The 18,397-nt window shown below is 45.2% G+C and overlaps 1 protein-coding gene across 1 annotated transcript in view; it reads right to left on the bottom strand.

Moving 5' to 3' along the window:
* Positions 1-1,907: 1,907 nt before the first annotated feature.
* Positions 1,908-18,397, bottom strand: part of LOC127571373 (mannan-binding lectin serine protease 1-like) — a 79,534-nt gene continuing 63,044 nt past the window's right edge. Inside the window, 4 exon segments of the mRNA XM_052017688.1 lie at positions 1,908-4,024; positions 4,027-4,787; positions 11,403-11,477; positions 14,128-14,265. Of these exon segments, the coding sequence (XP_051873648.1) occupies positions 3,926-4,024; positions 4,027-4,787; positions 11,403-11,477; positions 14,128-14,265 (1,073 nt within the window). The 3' untranslated portion in view covers positions 1,908-3,925.

The raw sequence follows: 18,397 nt of genomic DNA, 5'->3' as shown, positions 1-18,397 counted from the left end.
TGCCTCGAACTGGTTGGCAGGCGTAGTGGTGGAAGCAGATACAATAGAGAGATTTAAGAGGCTGTTCGATAGACACATGAATATGCAGGGAATGGAGGGATATGGATCATGTGCAGACAGAAGGGATTTGGTTTAATTCAGCATCATGTTTTGCACAAACATCGTGGGCTGAAGGGCCTGTTCCTGTGCCGTACTGTTCTATATTAGGTGCTATCATTATGATGGGGTTATACAAAAGGCCTCCCAATAGCCAATGAGAGACAGAGGAGCAGATATGTGGGCAGGTTAAAGAAAGATGCAAAAGCAACAGGGTTGTCATAGTGGCTGACTTTAACTTCCCTTGTATTGGCTGGGACATCCTTAGTGCAAGAGGCTTAGATGGGGCAGAATTTGTTAGGTACATCCAAGAGGATTTCTTGAAACATTATGTAGATAGTCCAACCATACTAGACCTTGTACTGGGAAATGAGCCTGGTCAGGTGATTAAGTTTCAGTGGAGAGTATTTTGGGAAAACTGATCACAAACTCCTTAAGTTTTAAGATAGTTATGGATAAGTCTGGACCTCGGGGGGAAAGTGCTAAACTGGGGGAAGGCAAACTACCACGTGGTTAGGCAGGAGCTAGGAAGAGTATGTTGGGAGCAGCTATTATTGGGCAAGTCCACGTCTGAAATGCAGGAGTCATTCAAAGATCAGCTAATTCAGGGGCCAACAAGTTACTGTGCAGAAGAAGTCTAGTTGAGTTTATTGTTATACACAAGTACGGTGAGGTAGAGGTACAATGAAAAACTTGCTTGCAGCAGCATCACAGGCATGTAGGATGCAAGGAAAGGAAATGAGAGATGTTGTAAATTTAGTCAAAAGAAAGCATAGGTAAGGGTTAGGAAGCCGAAATCAGACAGAGCCCTTATAGAATATAAAGAAAGCAGGAAAGAAATCAAACAGGGGATCAGGAGGGCCAAAAGGGGCCATGAAATGACCTTGGTGAATAATCTCAAGGCATTTTATACATACATTAAAAACAAGAGTGTCACTGGGGGGAAGGTAGGACCACTCGAGGACAAAGGAGGAAATTTATGCCTCGAGTCAGAGAATGTGGGTGAAGAATTAAATACTTTAAATCAGTATTCACAGGAGAAGGACATAGGGGAGAGTGAGATCAGTGTAGGGCATGGTAATATTCTAAGGCATATTGATATCAAGGAGGAGGAGGTGGATAAATCAAGTCCCCAGGGTCTGATGGGATCTATCCAGGTTATTGAGGCAAGCGAGGAGATTGTTGGGGCCTTGACAGAGATCTTTGTATCCTCACTAGCCATAGTTGAGTTCCCAGAGGACTGGGAAGTAGCCAATCCTCTTCCTTTATTTAAAAAGGGAAATCTAAGAAATTACAGGCCAGTGAGCCTTCCATCAGTGGTAAGGAAGCTATTGGAGAGGATTCCTAGGGATAGCATTTATTCACATTTGGAAAAGCATGGACTCATTAGGGACAGTCAGTATGGCTTTCTGCGGGGAAGTCGCGTCTTACAAACTTGAGTTCTTTTTTTGAGGAGATGACGAAGATGATTGAGGGTGAGTCAGTGGATGTTGACAACATGGAATTTTTAGGCTGATCCAGAAGATAAAGACACGTGGGATCCAGGTGACTTGGTCCATTAGATTCAAAATTGGCTTGGTCATAGAAGGCAGACCGTGGTAGTGAAGACGATGAAGTCCTGATGAAGGGTCTCGGCCCAAAACATCGACTGATCATTTCCCTCCATAGATGCTGCCTGACCTGCTGAGTTTTTCCAGCATTTTGTGTGTGGTGGAGAGGTTTATGTTGCAAGTGAACCTTTATTTAAACTGAATTGCATAACATACAGAGGGCAATGAGAATGTGAAGCATAATGGTAAACAGTTCTTGAGGCGACCAGCAATGATACATTTCAGATGCAGTTGGATAAGCACACAAGGGAGATAAGATTAGAGGGATTTCTTAATACGAGAACAGACTTGTATGATTACAACACTGGTGCTCACCAATAGGGCTGAGTGGGTGTTTTGGTGCTGTACATATTATGTCAAATTATGTTTTTTTTTCATGCTTTTATTCCTGGGTGTTGTTGGCAAGGTCAACATTTAGTTCCCATCTTGAATTGCTCTTGAAAGGAGTGATGTGCTAGGGCTTCATGAGAACATAAGAACCAGGAGCAGGAGTAGGACAATCAACCCCTCGAACTTGCTTCATCATTCAATATAATCATGGCTGATCCAATCTTGGCCTCAGCACCACTTTCCTGGTCTCTCCCTTTAGACAGACCAGTCATCACACAAACCAGCCTCCCCTCCATTGACTCACCTACACCACGCTGCCTTGGGAAAGCGGCCAATATAATGAATGACCCCTTCCATCCCAGTCATTCTCTCTTCTCCACCCCCCACCCCCCGACTCCTGTTGAGCGGGAGATACAAAAAGCTTGAGAGCACAAACCACCAGTCTTAAGGACAATTTCTATCCTGCTGACATCAGACTCTTGAAATGGACCTCTTACATGCTAAAAGATGAACTCTTGATCACCCAATCTACCTCATTGTGGCCCTTGCACTTTATTTGTTTACCTGCACTGCACTTTCTCTGTAGCTGCTACACTATATTCTGCACTGTTTTCCTATATACTATCTTGATGTATTTATGTATGGCATGTGTCTGTAAGCACACAAACAAAAGCTTTTCACCGTATCTTGGTAAACCAAAACCATACCCTGTGACTTCCTCGTAGTTCAAATGTCTGATAATCTCCACACTGAATATATATGACTCTACCTCCACAGCTCTCTGAGGGAGAGGATTCCAGAGATCCACAAGTCTAAGAGAAGAAATTCGTCCAATTTGAAATGTGTGACTCCTTATTCTAAAACTATGCCCCCCTGTTTTGGATATCCCCCACTAGAGAAAGCATCCACCCTTTCAGTCTCCTTTAGATCCTCTTGTTTCAATAAGATCACCTCTTGTTTTTCTAAAACAATGAATACAGGCCCAACCTGCTCAACCTCCCTTCATAAATCAACTCCTTAATCCCAAGCAACAAGCCAATGAACATTCTCTGCACTGCTTCCAGTGCAGACGCATCTTGCTTAAGTATAGTGATCACAGCTCTACACAATACAATGCTCAGTTTAGTCAACAATATTGTTGTTCATCTGGAATCACAATGGACCAAGACAGGCACGGACTGATTTCCTTCTCCCGGGCATCATGAACTCGTACCAAGAACCCATCCTGGAACCACTGAATCCCACACTGCAGCAGAAGGCCATTCAGCCCATTGTATCTATGCTAGTGTGAAAGAGCTGTCCAAATGTCACGCACCCCAACCTTCTCCCCAACCTACTGATCATGTCTCCTCAACAACGTCTCTTCCTGCTGAAACTTCCTGTGGAATCTGATTCCACTCCCCTTTTCTGACGATCTATTGCAGATCACAACACCACTCTATGTGAAGAAGTTTCTCCACACTCCTCTTCATTTGTGAATTACTCAGACTATTCCACCAGCAGTAGAGAAGACAATCCCACCCCAGTTGCTTGGTTGGAATCCCTCAGTTTTGAATACCTTGCTCCTACTCAAGGCTATTCTCCAATAAGATCAGTCTTGCTTTCCCCAGTCCCTGCACATAATTCACTCCAATATCCTTGATATAATTCTACTTACTTTCCTTTGTACCTTCTCTAAGGCCTTGACATTCCTCCTGGTGTCCAGAACTGGACACTATGCTCTAGCTGAAGCCTAACCAGTGACTTGATTTTGCATGACTTCCTTGTTTTTATATTCAAAGCCCTAACCCTGGCTGAGTATCCCTCAGTACCCAGACCTGTGTGCAGAATCTTTTGGGAAGGTTATTCAACATTTCCCCCCAGTGTTGTTTACACTCTGGCACCAGCCATCATTCAGAGGAATTGCTCATTTTCTCCATTAGCCACTTGGTATATTTGGAAACCTTTGTGTAAACCCCATAGACACGTTTGCTGCCACATTTTTCGGGCCACCCCAGGACACCAGACCTTGAGCTACCCAGCTTTGGGTGGTTGGCTCAAAGGTAATGAATGCCCCTCCGCTGTCCCCCAGACACGTGTCTCTCCCACCTTCATAGTAGCCAGCACAGAACATGTTATCTGTCACATTGTAGGTGTCGGAACGTGACTCATAGCTGCTCCTACACTCTGCCTGAAGTGTGACTGGCAGCTTCACATACTGCAGGATATCTGAGAGTGTTGCCTGATCACTTCCAAGGCCATCATCAATTGTCAGGTTAGGGTTGGTGATGCCCCACCCAGCCACCACCCCTAGAGTGTTTGGCAGTGGTCCTTCTGTTTCCTTAAGGCTGGGTAAACACAAGGGCATCACAAAATCATTCATAGACACCTTCTCCTTCATCTTTACCAAAGCAATGTCATTGTTGTAAGTCCTGGGATCAAAGGCTTTGTGAATAATGATTTTTTCCACCGTTCTCTTCACAGCATCTTCCTTTTGATGGACATTGTGCAGCCCCAGATAGATGGTGACATATTCACTGGGTACCAGAGTGATGGAGTTGTCACGTCTCTGAGACCGCAACACGTGGGCTGCTGTCAATACCCACCTTCTGGAAAGCAAGGCCCCACTCCCAAACCACTTGTCCTTTGGGACTCGGGTCATATCCTCCACCACCATCAGTAACTGCCAGGGGAAGGAGCCTGGACGGGCGGTCAACCCTCCAATAATCCGTTTGTTGAGAGAAGGCAAGGGTCGGACGGGCTTCCCACAGACTATCAGTGACAAATAAAAACAGGTCAGCAGCCCAGTTAAATAACAAAGGCACAAGATGACCAACAGGTTGTGTCCATGTGTTAGTCAGACACCGATTACACTGCTGTTGGTCCTTCTGTATTCAGTCACTCTCTCCATTCCAATTTTTCAAAACCACAAATAATAATGAGAAACTTTGCTCTCCTTTTAAACTTGTCGGTGAACAGAATGAAGTCGGGAGTGAATAGGTTGCACGTGCTGGTCAAACTAGCCATAGGACACATGCGCAAAGTAAACTTACTGCTGGACATAAGCACCAACTATACCAGGCATAGGACATTAGTGCTGGTAATACACTATAAACAAATGCTGGGTAAATATTGCACAGGATATTAGGCTGGTTATATTAGAGATAATATATAACTGGTTAACAATAAAGAAAATATTAATGTGGTTAAGCTGGAACAATTAACGTGCTGGTTACACAGGATATTAGTGTGGCTATCTCTACTAAACATCAGAATGAGTAGGAATGGGAGTTAATTATTGCTGATCTCAATTTCCATAGGGAAATTGGAAGGGGGATTGGAGAACAAGGCTAATCAAGAACAACAATGTGCAAAAAAGGAGTGGCCATTGTGAGGGTGGCTGTTGTCGAGATTGCAGTGTTGTGCTTGAGGCATAAGTGCCGAGGCTTTGTCTCAAGAGGTTTTGGCGAGAATGCTGAACAGACAGGCAAGATCTTTTAATTTCCTCTGTAGTCTTGGTCGTTGTGAGATGGCAGTTGTATGGTCCTCCTGCAGGATGTGGGAGATCAGGGAAACTTCAGTGTCCCTGGTGACTATACCAGTGGGAGGTTTATCTGGCTGCAGATCCTGATGGACAGCATTAAGCAGCTGGATCTGCAGTTGGACTCGCTCAGGAGCATCCGTGATACTATCAATAGACAGGAGCTTTAGTGAAGTGGTCACATCTAATGTGCAGGTGGCAGGTAGTTGGGTGACCATCAGGAAAGGTAGAGGGGATAGGCAGAGTGTGCAGGATCCCTTCCAGTAATTCCCCTCACCTACAAGTACATTGTTTTGAATACTGCAGCAGCAGCAGCCAGGTCTGTGACACCACTGCCTCTGTTGTGCAGCAGGGGAGGGTGTAGACAAGGAGAGCTGTAGTGTAGGAGACTCGATAATGAGGGGGGCAGACAGGAGATTCTGTGGCTCCAATTGAGACTCCAGGATGATGTGTTGATTCCCAGGTGCCGGGGTCAAGGATGTCTCCGAGTGGTTGCAGAACATGCTCAAGGGTGCGCATGCGCACCTGGAGGTTATTGTACACATTGCTACCAACTACATAGGTATTAAAAAGGATGAATGAGGTCCTGCAGAGTGAAGATAGGGAGTTAGGCAGAAAGTTAAAAGGCAGGACCTCAAGAGTTGTCATCTCTAGATTGCTCTTGGTGCCAGAGGATAGCGAGGGTAGGAATAGGAGGACAGGGCAGATGAAGGTGTGGCTAAAGAACTGGTGCAGGAAGGAGGGGTTCAGATTCTTGGGCCATTGGGATCTCTTTTGGGGCAGAGTTGACCTGTACAAAAGGGACGGGTTGCACCTAAACTTAGCCGTGGATGAGGTATGGAAAACTTGAGGGTGGCTAATATGCCTTTATTTGAGAAGGGCTGCAAGAACAAACCAGGGAATTACTGGCTGGTGAGCCTAATATTAGTGATGGGCAAGTTACTGGAGGGGATTCTGAGACACAGAATCTACCAGCATTTGGAAAAGCAAGGACTGGTTAGGGACACTTAGCAGGGCTTTGTGTGGGAAATCACGTATCACGAGTTCGATTGACTATTTTTGAAGAGGTGACCAAGAGGATTGATGAGGGCAGGGCAGTGGACATTGTCTACATGGACTTTAATATGGCCTTTGACAAGGTCCCGCGTGGTAAGCTGGTATGGAAGGTTAGATCACGTGGGATCCAGAGGGCTAGCCAATTGGCTACAAAATTGACTTGGTGGTAAGCGTCAGAGGGTGGTAGTGGGGGGTTGTTTTTCAGATTGGAGGCCTGTGATGTGGTGTACTGCAGGGATCAGTGCTGGGTCGTCCATCGTTTTTCATCTATATTAATGATTTGAATCAGAATTAGGTTGTGATTTGAATCAGAATGAGAATGAGAATGTAGTTGGCATGGCTAGTATGTTTGCAGATGACACCAAAATTGGTGGTGTCGTGGACAGTGAAGAAGTTTGTCTAAGATTACGACAGGATCTAAATCAACTGGGAAAATGGACCAAAGAATGGCAGATGGAATTTAACTCCAACAAGCACGAAGTGTTGTATTTTGAGAAGTTAAACCAGGGCAGCACTTGCACAGTAAATGACAGGGCTCTGGAGAGCATTGTAGAACAGAGAGACCTAGGGGTACAAGTACATAATTCCTTTAAAGTAGAGTTACAGGTTGGTGAATAAGGCATTTGACATGCTTGCCTTCATTGGTCAGGGAATTGAGTGCAAGAGTTGGGATGTCATGTTATAGCTGTAGAAGATGTTGATGAGACCTCTCTTGGAGCATTGTGTACAATTCTGGTTGCCCAGCTATAGGAATGATGTCCTTAGGGCATGTGCTATCAGGAGAGGCTGGACAAACTTGGGCTCTTTTCTCTGCAGTGGCAGAGGCTGAGGTGTGTTCTGTTGGAAGTGTATAAAATTATGAGGGGTGGACAAGCAATATCTTTTAGCCATTATTGAGCGATCCAATACCAGAGGGCATGCATTTAGGGTGAGAGGGGGTAGGTTCAGAACAGACATGAGGGGTACGTTTTTTACTCAGAGAGTGGTGGATGCCTGGAATGCGTTGCCTGATAGGGTGGTAGAGGCAAATTCATTGGGGGCTTTTAAGAGGGGCTTGGATGGGCACATGAATGAGAGGAAAATGGAGGGATATGGGCATTCTGTAGGTAGGAGGGATTAGCTATGTCAGCACAACATTGTGGGTTGAAGGGCCTGTTCTGTGGTGTACTGTTCTATGTTCCTAGGCTGGAGAGGGTGCAAAAAAGATTCACAAGGATATTGCTTGGCCTGATAGGCTTTAGTTATAAGGAGAGGCTAAACAGGCTGGGGATTTATTCCCTGGAGTGTAGGAAACTGAGGGGTGACCTTACAGATGTATATAAAATTATGAGAGACATAAATAAGGTGAACGGTCACAGTTCTTTTCTCCAGGGTAGGGGGGTCTAAAGCTAGAGGGAATAGGTTTAAGGTGAGAGGGGACCCAGGGGAAAACCTTTTCAACACAGAGGGTGGTGGCTGTATGGAACGAGCTGCCAGAGGAAGTGGTAGAGGAGGTACAATTACAATGTTCAAAAGACATTCAGACAGGTTCATGGAGTAGAAAGATTTAGAGGGATATGGGCCAAACGCAGGCAAATGGGACTAGCTCAGGTAGGCAACTTGGTCAGCACGGATGGAATTGGGCTGAAGGGCTCTATGGCATTATAGAGGCAGAAACTGCCCAATGACTTGAGGCAAAGACCAGTGAGGAACTGGTCACAATATCAGTAGTAGATTGCAATAGGGTCAGAGTCCAGCTTAATGACACTGTGGAATGAAGGTGGAGGAAGAAATATTTTGGTAAACAATACATTTTATAAATTTTAAACTATAACTAGTACAAAGTTCAAACATATCTGTGAAATGGCTAGATATTCAGAAATGAAATTACAAGAAATGGTCATTAAGAGATGGAACCACAGTGGGCAACTGTTACAGGAGTTTTGAAGAAACAAGTTCCACAAGATTGGAAGAAAAACCACTCAACAACAAGAGGCCATTTATAAAGAACAATAAATTCACATAAACTGGTGAGAGGGTTTTTTCTGGAGATGTGTGCTGCTTGGGGTTGGGGAATAGAGAGCGGCAAGGTATGGAATGCAAGCTTGATGCCATCAATTTCATGTGTTTGATTTTAATTCATGAAAAGCACGATAGCAGCTGGCAGCTGGGTCTGGAAGCATGGAAGCAGTTAAACATATTCTGTGGTGCAGCAGCTGTGATGTTATATCATGAGTGATTAAAGCGCATTGCTACTTTGAAACCAAAACCTCCTGTGGTGAAGAATCCAACAAATACTTTACACTGAGGGATTAAGCAGGCACAAGAAGAGCAGACAAACTCCTGCCGTTTCCCAGTTTTCCTACATACATTGTCTCTGTTGACTTTCATAATGGATATGCAGAGTGTTTTTGAGCATTCCCATCAACTTGGTACAGAGAAGTTACCTAAACTGTGTAATAATGGAATGTCTGGAAACGCTCAGCAGGTCAGGCAACAACTATCAATAAAGAAATGGAGTTAATGTTTCAGGTTGAAGACTCTTCATTGGAACTGAGAAAGAGAGAAAACAAATTTGTTTTAAGTTGGAGAGAAGTGAGAGAGAGGTGGATAAAACAAGGGGAATTTCTGATAGAGTGAGGCCAGGTTACCCTATGCTCACTTGTTCAGATTCTCTCTCTCTGCTCCTATAAACCTGATGACATCTATAACTTACCTTCATGGCAACCCTGGCCTCACCCTGTTAGAAATATCCCGTGTCCAATCTATCCCTCCTCCACCATCCCTGCAGCTTCAAACTAACTTTTCTCTCCTTCCCAGTTCTGATAAATGGTCTCCAACCTGAAACATTACTTGATTTTCATTTAATTAAGGACTGATGCAGGATCTCAACCCCAAATGTCGACTATCCCTCTGCCTTCACAGGTGCTACCTGACCTGCTGAATTTCTCCAGCAGTTTGTTTTGTGCTCCCAGTTCTTTCAATAGTCAGAAGATGGTTCATTTCCTCATTCTAGTCTGGCAAAAGGAGCCCCGATATTACATGACTTTGGTGTTATGTGAGGAGGGAAAGCCACTGGGAATTCAGAATTCCAGTGTCCAACCTGTTCTGAAACCATCTCAAAACAATGTTTCTAAGTAGCAGATGATCGATATGGGAACCAACTGAAATCAATGCAGCAGATCCCACTCTCCTTAGACCGATCGGCTCATGCCCACTGCCAGCCCAGTAGGGGTTAAGGACTGGATCTCGGGATGCATCGACACGTGGGTGCTGCCAAACCACTGGCATAAATCAACTCTGAGACGTTAACTGATCTGCCCTGGGCTTTCGCCATCGCACCTCTGGAACATGAGAATAAAGTGAATGCAGTCAGCTTCACTCCCTCATCCGCTTCCTTCACTCCCTCCAAACTTCTTGGCTGAGCATTTCATCCCTTCCCTGTGGAATATCAGATTCACCTCCATCACACTTCCACCACATTTACTGTTCTATACACTCCCAAAGCAATTACTTCTTCAAACCCAAATAATCCAGTGAACCTGGACAGAGTAAATGTGTGTGTGATTAAAACATGCCAGGTCAGAGGTCAATACATATTGTCTATATGAGCTTTTACGAAGCAATTAATGAAGTTTCATACAAGAAATCTTAAGCAGAAATGAGAAGAATAGATGGGACTTGCGAAACAGGAGACAGAGCAGGGAGACAGAGGGTGGCAATTTGGACTAATGGGATTGGTCATTCCATGATCCTTGGAAATCAATGTTTTATGTGAATGGAGGAACAGCAAGGAGAAGGAATAGATCCAGAATTAGAAGCACTAGCACGCAGTCCAGATAGAAGCAGGAATATTGATTGAGTGAGTGGGCAAGATAATAGCAGATTGATCCTAACTTGGGCAAGTGTGAGGTCCATTTGCAGGAAGAATGACAGGTGATAGAGTGTTTACTTAATGGTGAGAATGCAAGAACTGTACAGGACCACAGAGACTTGGGTGTACACACAACAAATCATTAAAAGTTAGGGACATGTACACAATATGATCAAAAAGTTAATAGAATGCTGGCCTTTATCTCAAGAGTGAGGAAGGAATGTTTCAGATGAATGAACTTGGTCTCCCAGTGCTTATTTCTGGGCACCTTGGGAAGGACAGGTTAATGTTGGCAGTAAGATGGTGAGATATGGAAGTACAGATTGCATGAAATCTGCAGACCACCCAGTCACTCCTTCCACTGGGTCCCGTCCCCCCACTGTTCCCATCTGCCCTCCCCTCCCTGTTTGATTCCACGCTCCACTTCCTCTCCCTTCAGATTCCACCATCTGCAGCTTTTGTCACCTCCACCCATCACCTCCCAGCCTCTGTGACCATTCCCACTCTCCCCTCCTCCATCTGCCTATCACCCCTCCTCACCTGGATCCACCCATCACCTGCCAGCTCTTGCTCCGCCCCTTCCCCTCACCTTTTTTTTACACTGGCTACCTCCCCTCTATCTTACAGTCTAGATGAAGGGTCTCGACAGGAATCATCAACTGTCCATTTCCCTCCACAGATGCTGCCTGACCTGCTGAGTTCCTCCAGCATTTGTTTGTTGTTCATGACTCTATGACTATGACTTTACAAACAGAGCTTCTAACCGCACAGTTCAGGCCCTGAATTCCATCTGTGATTGCACATTGAGGGGTAGGACACGACTCACAATATTAAATATTTCATACATTGTTTGTTTACCATTAGCCTGACATAGGGCAGTCAAGAGCAAAAGATGTCCAATCAAGTTAAAACAAACATTCCCCAGGAGCAGCCTTACCTGGATGACAGGTAGGGAGATCTGTACCCAGTTCATCGTTTACCCAAAAGCTGTTCTCCATACACGTGTACGTACCTGGAGCAAAACATAGTATTCAAATTAGCCAGAACAAGATAGAAAATGGTACAAAAACAGGAGATAGAGGAATACCATTCGATTTACAGAGTAAAACATTGCCCACATGAAATTCAGTCACACATCACTGCAACAAACGAGGCTGTGTTACTGAAAACAGGAGTCACCTGGAGTTGAGCGAATTTACAAATGTTGAAGAGAATGAGTGACTTTGGGAAAGTTGCTTCCTCATTTCTTGCCAGGATTTGTCTTCTCCTTGCATATTTTTCCAGCATAAAACTCCTCCAAATGAGAACAGCAGTCCACCACGTAAAATTTGTCTACTTTAAGATTTTCATCCTTTTTTGATCCATTCTTTTTTGATATCTTTATTAGTCACATGTACATTGAAACACACAGTGAAATGCACCTTTTGCGTAGAGTATTCTGGGGGCAGCCCGCAAGTGTCGCCACACTTCCGGCGCCAACATAGCATGCCCACAACTTCCTAACCTGTACGTCTTTTGGAATGTGGGAGGAAACTGGAGCACCCGGAGGAAACCCACACAGACACGGTGGGAATGTACAAACTCCTTACAGACAGCTGCTAGAATTGAACCCGGGTCGCTGCTGCTGTAATAGTGTAACGCTAACTGCTACACTACCGTATCAGCTCGAATTCTCCCCAAAACTCCTCTATTAAAGTGCGGACATTCAAATGCTTCTTTGCCCTCACTATTACATCTGATCTCCTGTGACCTCAAACGCGCCTTGGAGGGCAGTGTCACTGTCATTAGGTCAGAGAACACAGAAACAGGCCCTTTGGCCCAACTCATCCATGTCGACTGTGTTGCCCAGCAAGCCAGTCCCATCTGCCTGCGTTTGGCCCATAGCCCTCTAAACCTCTCCTATCCATGTACTTATCTCGATGGCTTTTAAATGTTGCTAATGTGCCCGCCTCAACCACTATTTCTGGCAGCTCATTCCAAATACGCACAACCCTTTGCATGAAGAAGCTGCCCCTGATGTCCCTTTTAAATCTCAAACCTCTGATCTTAAACCTGTGCCATCTAGTTTTTAGCATCCCCTCCCTGGGAAAAAAGACTATGTGCTTTCACCCTGCTTATGCCCCCATGATCTTGTATACCTCTATCAGGTCACTCCTCAATCTCTTACGTTCCAGGGAATAAAGTCCTAATCTACACAACCTCTCCTTGTAACTCAGGCCCCCAAGTCCAGGCAACATCCTGCTAAAATCTTTTCTGCACCTTTTCCAGTTTAATAACATCTTTCCAATAACAGGGTGACCAAAACTGTACACAATACTCCAAGTGTGGCCACGCCAGCGTCTTATAACTGCAACATAACTTCCCTACTCCTATACTCAGTGCCCTGACTGATAAAGGCCAGGATGCCAAATACCTTCTTCACCACTCTATCTACCTGTGATGCTGCTTTCAGCAAACTATGCACTTGCACTCCTAGGTCCCTCTGTTCCATAACAATCCCCAGAGCCCTACCATTCGCTGTACAAGTCCTACCCTGGTTTGATCTCCCAGAATACAATAACTCACATTTATCTGGATTGAAAGCCATTTGCCAATCCTCAGCCCACATACCCAGCTGATCAAGATCCCCCTGTAATTTTTCATAACCTTCTACACTATCTACAACACCACCTATTTTAGTATCATCTGCAAACTTACTAACCATGCTTTATACATTCATATCCAAATCGTTTATACAAATTACAAACAGCAAAGATCCCAGCACTAACCCTGTGGCACACCACTAGACACAGGCCTCCAGTCTGAGAAACAACCCTCGACCACCACCCTCTGCTTCCTACCACTGGGCCAATTATGAATCCAAGCCACTATCTGCCCCTGGATCCCATGCGATCTAACCTTCCAGACTAGCCTCCATGAGGGACCTTGTCAAAGGCCTTGCTTAAGTCCATATAGACAACATCCACTGCCCTACCCTCATCTACCCTCCTGGTTATCTCCTCAAATAACTCCAAAAGATTTGTCAGACATGACTTCCCACAAAACCTCTTATCCCTTACTCTAAAGTTATCCCCTCTTGTTTTTGACACCTCTGCTTTGAGGACAAGTTTCCTACTGTCTACTTTATATCAACTGGACCCCCCTCAGCCTCCTCTGCTTCAAGAAATACAAATCCAGCCTATCCAGTCTCTCCTCATATCTGAACTGCTCCATCACAGGCAACATCCTGGTGAGTTTCCTCTGTACCCTCTCCGGCGTAGATCAAGTCTTTATGCAAGCTTCACAGACTGTATTAAGGTGAATCACAACAATATTTTAATGTCAAGTAAGTAGCAATGTAATTTTGAGTTTTATATTTATTCCAACACAAATTAATATCCAGCCCAATCTGTTTTTACTGTCCCCTCACTCTGTACACCCTTTAACATCTCACCAATCTAATCCCACACTCCCAGGTCAATACCATGTGGTGAACATACTCAATAAGCCAGTGACTTGCTTCTGCCCAGGAGCAACTCTGATTCACATAAAATAGAAAATAATTTACAGGAAGAAAGTGCTTGAAGTTTGAACTACCAGAGGAATTATTGGCCACACAATGCCCGTTCCGTCAATGCTCTAGGCACACATCGCACCATCCAACTAGTAACAGGTCTACTTACTGTTCAGTTCTGGCTCCATCCGGTAAAACAAGGCATGGCACGAATAATCAATCTGACTCCCAAACAGTGTGAGGTTGTCCTTTGAATGGAACGTGATGGATCCATCCTCCAGTGCCCGTGGATTTCCGCAGTCTATAACTGGACATAAAGAACCCTGCATTAAATACATGCAGTACATCTCAGGTAATCACAGTGTCACATGGAGCCCTCTTCAGTGTGACCTCAAATTATTGTGCTTTCTACACCCCTCCCCAGTCATAGAACAGTACAGCACAAGAACAGGCCCTTCAGCCCACAGCGTCTGTGCTGACCATGATGCCAATCTAAACTAATCTCATCTGGCCGCAAGTGATCCATATCCCTCCATTCCCTGCCTCTGTGTGTGCCTGTCTAACTGCCTCCGAAGCATTGCAGTCACAATCCTAACCCCACAAACCCTCTCTCATATTCTCCTCTCCACAAGGACACCCCTCCTCAGGTCCTCACCTCAAAAACCATCTTCCAAAGTAAACAGGACCAAGGAGTAACAAGCTATTCAGCTGTGGAGGTCAAGTAAGCACGCTTCCAAAACTGAACTCTGCTACGGTGGGTGCAGCAAACTGGTCTTCAGAGACATCACCAGGATCTCAAATGTCAGGCAGCAGCTAAGACCCATTGGGAGCATGAACAACAGAGGGATATCCAGCCTTTTAGATAGACCATTACAGCTCAGCCTGCTGCCTTTGAAATGGCCACAAATGGTGAGTTGGAGATTCACTTAGCATTATAGAGTCACACAGCATGGGAACAGGCCCTTCAGACCAACTGGCCCATGCCGACCAAGATTCCCATCTAAGCTAGTCCCATTTAGAACACAGAACAGTACAGCACAGAACAGGCCCTTCGGCCCACTATGTTGCACCAATATAGCTAATCCCTCCTACCAACAGAATGCCCACAACCCTCTATTTTCCTCTCATCCACGTACCCATCCAAGCCCCTCTTAAAAGCCCCCAATGAATTTGCCTCCACCACCCTATCAGGCAATGCATTCCAGGCATCCACCACTCCCTGAGTAAAAAACGTACCCCTCACGTCTGTTCTGAACCTACCCCCCTCACCTTAAATGCATGCCCTCTGGTATTGGATCACTCAATAATTGGAAAAAGATATTGCTTGTCCACCCTATCTATGCCCCTCATAATTTTATACACTTCCAACAGATCACCCCTAAGCCTCCGCCACTGCAGAGAAAAGAGCCCAAGTTTGTCCAGCCTCTCCTGATAGCACATGCCCTCTAATCCAGGCAGCATCCTAGTAAACCTCCTCTGCACCCTCTCTAAAGCCTCGACATCTTCCTATAGTGAGGTGACCAGATCCCACTAAATCTTTCCAATCCATGTGCTGTCCAAGTATCTTTTAAATGTTGTTAATGTACCTGCCTCAACCACTTCCTCTGGCAGCTCATTCCACATACTGACCACTCTCTGGGTGAAGAAGTTGCCCCTCAGGTTCCTATTAAAGCTTTCCCCTCTCATCTTAAACCTATGCCCTCTTGTTCTTGATTCCCCAACCCTGGTAAAAAAAGACTGTGCCCATTCACCCTATCTACGCCCCTCATGTTTATAAATCTCCATAAGATCACCCCTCATTCTCCTACACTCCAATGAAAAAGTCCCAACCTGCTCAACATAACTCAGTCCCTTGTGTCCCGGCAACATCCTTGTAAATCTCCTCTGAACTCTTGCCAGATTAGTGGCATCTTTCCTAGAGCAGGGTGAACACTGTGAATGCTGGAACAGGTCTACAGTGGACACCATCTCTCTCGCCCTACATACATCTCTGGAGCACCTGGACAGTAAAGACACCCATGTTAGACTATTGTTTATTGACTACAGCTCCGCTTTCAATACCATAATTCCAAGCAAACTCTTCACCAAACTCCAAGACCTGCGACTCAACACTTCCCTCTGCAACTGAATCCTTGACCTTCTGACCAGCAGGCTGCAATCAGTGAGGATAGGCAGCAACACCTCCAGCGCGATTATTCTCAACAGTGGTCCCCAACAAGGCTGCATCCTCAGCCCTCTACTCTACTTCCTATCTACTCAACTTCCTATCTACTCATGACTGTGTGGCCAGATTCTGCTCTAACTCCATCTACAAATTTGAGGATGATACCACCGTAGTGGGCTGTATCTCAAGTAACGATGAGTCGGAGTACAGGAAGGAGATAGAGAACTTAGTGACATGGTGGCATGACAACAACCTTTCCCTCAATGTCAATAAAACAAAAGAGCTGGTCATTGACTTCAGGAAGGGGGTGGTGTACATGTACCTGTCTACATCAATGGTGCTGAGATTGAGAGGGTTGAGAGCTTCAAGTTCCTACAAGTAAACACACCAATAGTCTGTCCTGGTCCAACCACGTAGACGCCATGGCCAAGAAAGCTCACCAACTCCTCTACTCCCTCAGGAGGCTAAAGAAATTTGACATGTCCCCTTTGACACTCACCAATTTTTATCAATGCAACATAGAAAGCATCCTATCTGGATGTATCATGGCTTGGTACGGCAACTGCTCTACCTGGGACTACAAGAAACTGCAGAGAGCTGTGGACACAGCCCAGCACATCATGGAAACCAGCCTCCCATCCATGGACTCTGTCTATACCTCTCGCTGCCTTGGTAAAGCAGCCAGCATAATCAAAGACCCAGCCACCCAGGACATTTTCTCTTCCCTGCTCTCCCATCAGGCAGAAGATACAGGATACTGAGGGCCCATACCATCAGGCTCAAGGACAGCTTCTATTCCGCTGTTATAAGACTATAGAATGGTTCCTTTATATGATGAGATGGAGTCTTGACCTCACAATCTACCTTGTTATGACCTTGCAGCTTATTGTCTACCTGCACTGCACTTGTACCTGCACTGTGACACTCTACTCTGTATTCTGTTATTGTTTTTACCCTGTACTACCTCAATGCACTGTGTAATGAATTGATCTGTACGAACGGTATGCAAGTTTTTCACTATAACTCAGTACCAGTGACAATAATACCAGTATAATATTCCAAATGTGGCCTCACCAATTCTTCCGCTATCGGAACTAAATCTCTCCCTTTCACAGCGTAAACAGCCATTCATTGTAACATGCAAGTTAAATACAATTGCAGATGCTGGAAATCTGAAACAAAAACAAAGGGTCTTCAACTTGAAATGTTTCTCCTTCTACAGATGCTGCCTGATCCACTGAGCCTTTCCAGCATTCTATTTCAGACTTCCCTCAGTTTTATGTTTTGTCTCATAGTTGGACCGTAGAACAGTACAGCACAGTACCAGCCCTATATAAACACCTCCTCCTTGATCAATCTAACCCTTCCCTCCTACACAGACCACAACCCTCCATTTTTCTTACATCCATGTGCCTATCAAAGAGTCTTTTAAATGTCCCAATTGTATCAGCCTCTACCACCACCCCCAGCAGTGTGTTCCAGGCACTTACCACTTTCTGTGTAAAAGACCCACCTCTGACATCTCCCCTGAACATTCCTCCTCTGACCTTAAACTGATGTCCCCTGGGGAAAAGGTGCCGGCTTAGATCCAGCATTATTTTTGCTTCCTCTTTCAGCTGTTCTCATTCATCAGCTTTTTAGTGACAAATTTCCAGTCCTCTTAATGCCAATTCCAGTCACAGCCCTTCAGCAAATGAAGCAGCCCATGCCTGCATGCGGCAAGGCTGAGACGACAGTCAGGCATGAGCTGATGAGGCAAGTCACATGCACACTGTAATGACAAGGAAAGATGTTTCCAACTCGAGAGAATGTAACCATGACCCTTGACCTTCGATGGCATTTCCATCATCTAATCCTCCAGCATCAACTTTCTGGGGTTCACCAGTGACAGAAACTCAGCTGGACCAGCCTGATAAATATCATGACTACAGGTGCAGGTCAGAGGGGAGCGATTCACCTCCTGACACCTCAATGCCTTTCCACCATCTACAAGGCAAAAGGCAGACAGAACTGTGATGAAATACTCTCCACTTGCCTGCAACAATTCTCAATAAGCTCAAAACCATTCAGGACAAAGCAGCTTGTTTGATTAGCACCCCATCCACAATCCTAAACATTCATTCCCTCCACCAGCAGGGCACAATAGTTCCTTTGTGTGCCATCTAAACAAATGTACAACAGTTAGTCACCTAGGCTCCTCAACAACAACTTGCAAACCTACAACCTCCACCACTGAGGAGGAACGACAAAGGTACATAGGAAGACCATCACCATG

This window comes from Pristis pectinata, chromosome 6 (genome assembly GCF_009764475.1).
Source record: "Pristis pectinata isolate sPriPec2 chromosome 6, sPriPec2.1.pri, whole genome shotgun sequence".
Taxonomy (NCBI): domain Eukaryota; kingdom Metazoa; phylum Chordata; class Chondrichthyes; order Rhinopristiformes; family Pristidae; genus Pristis; species Pristis pectinata.
Note: the sequence above shows the minus strand (reverse complement) of the source record. Positions and strands in the feature narration are given on the sequence as shown.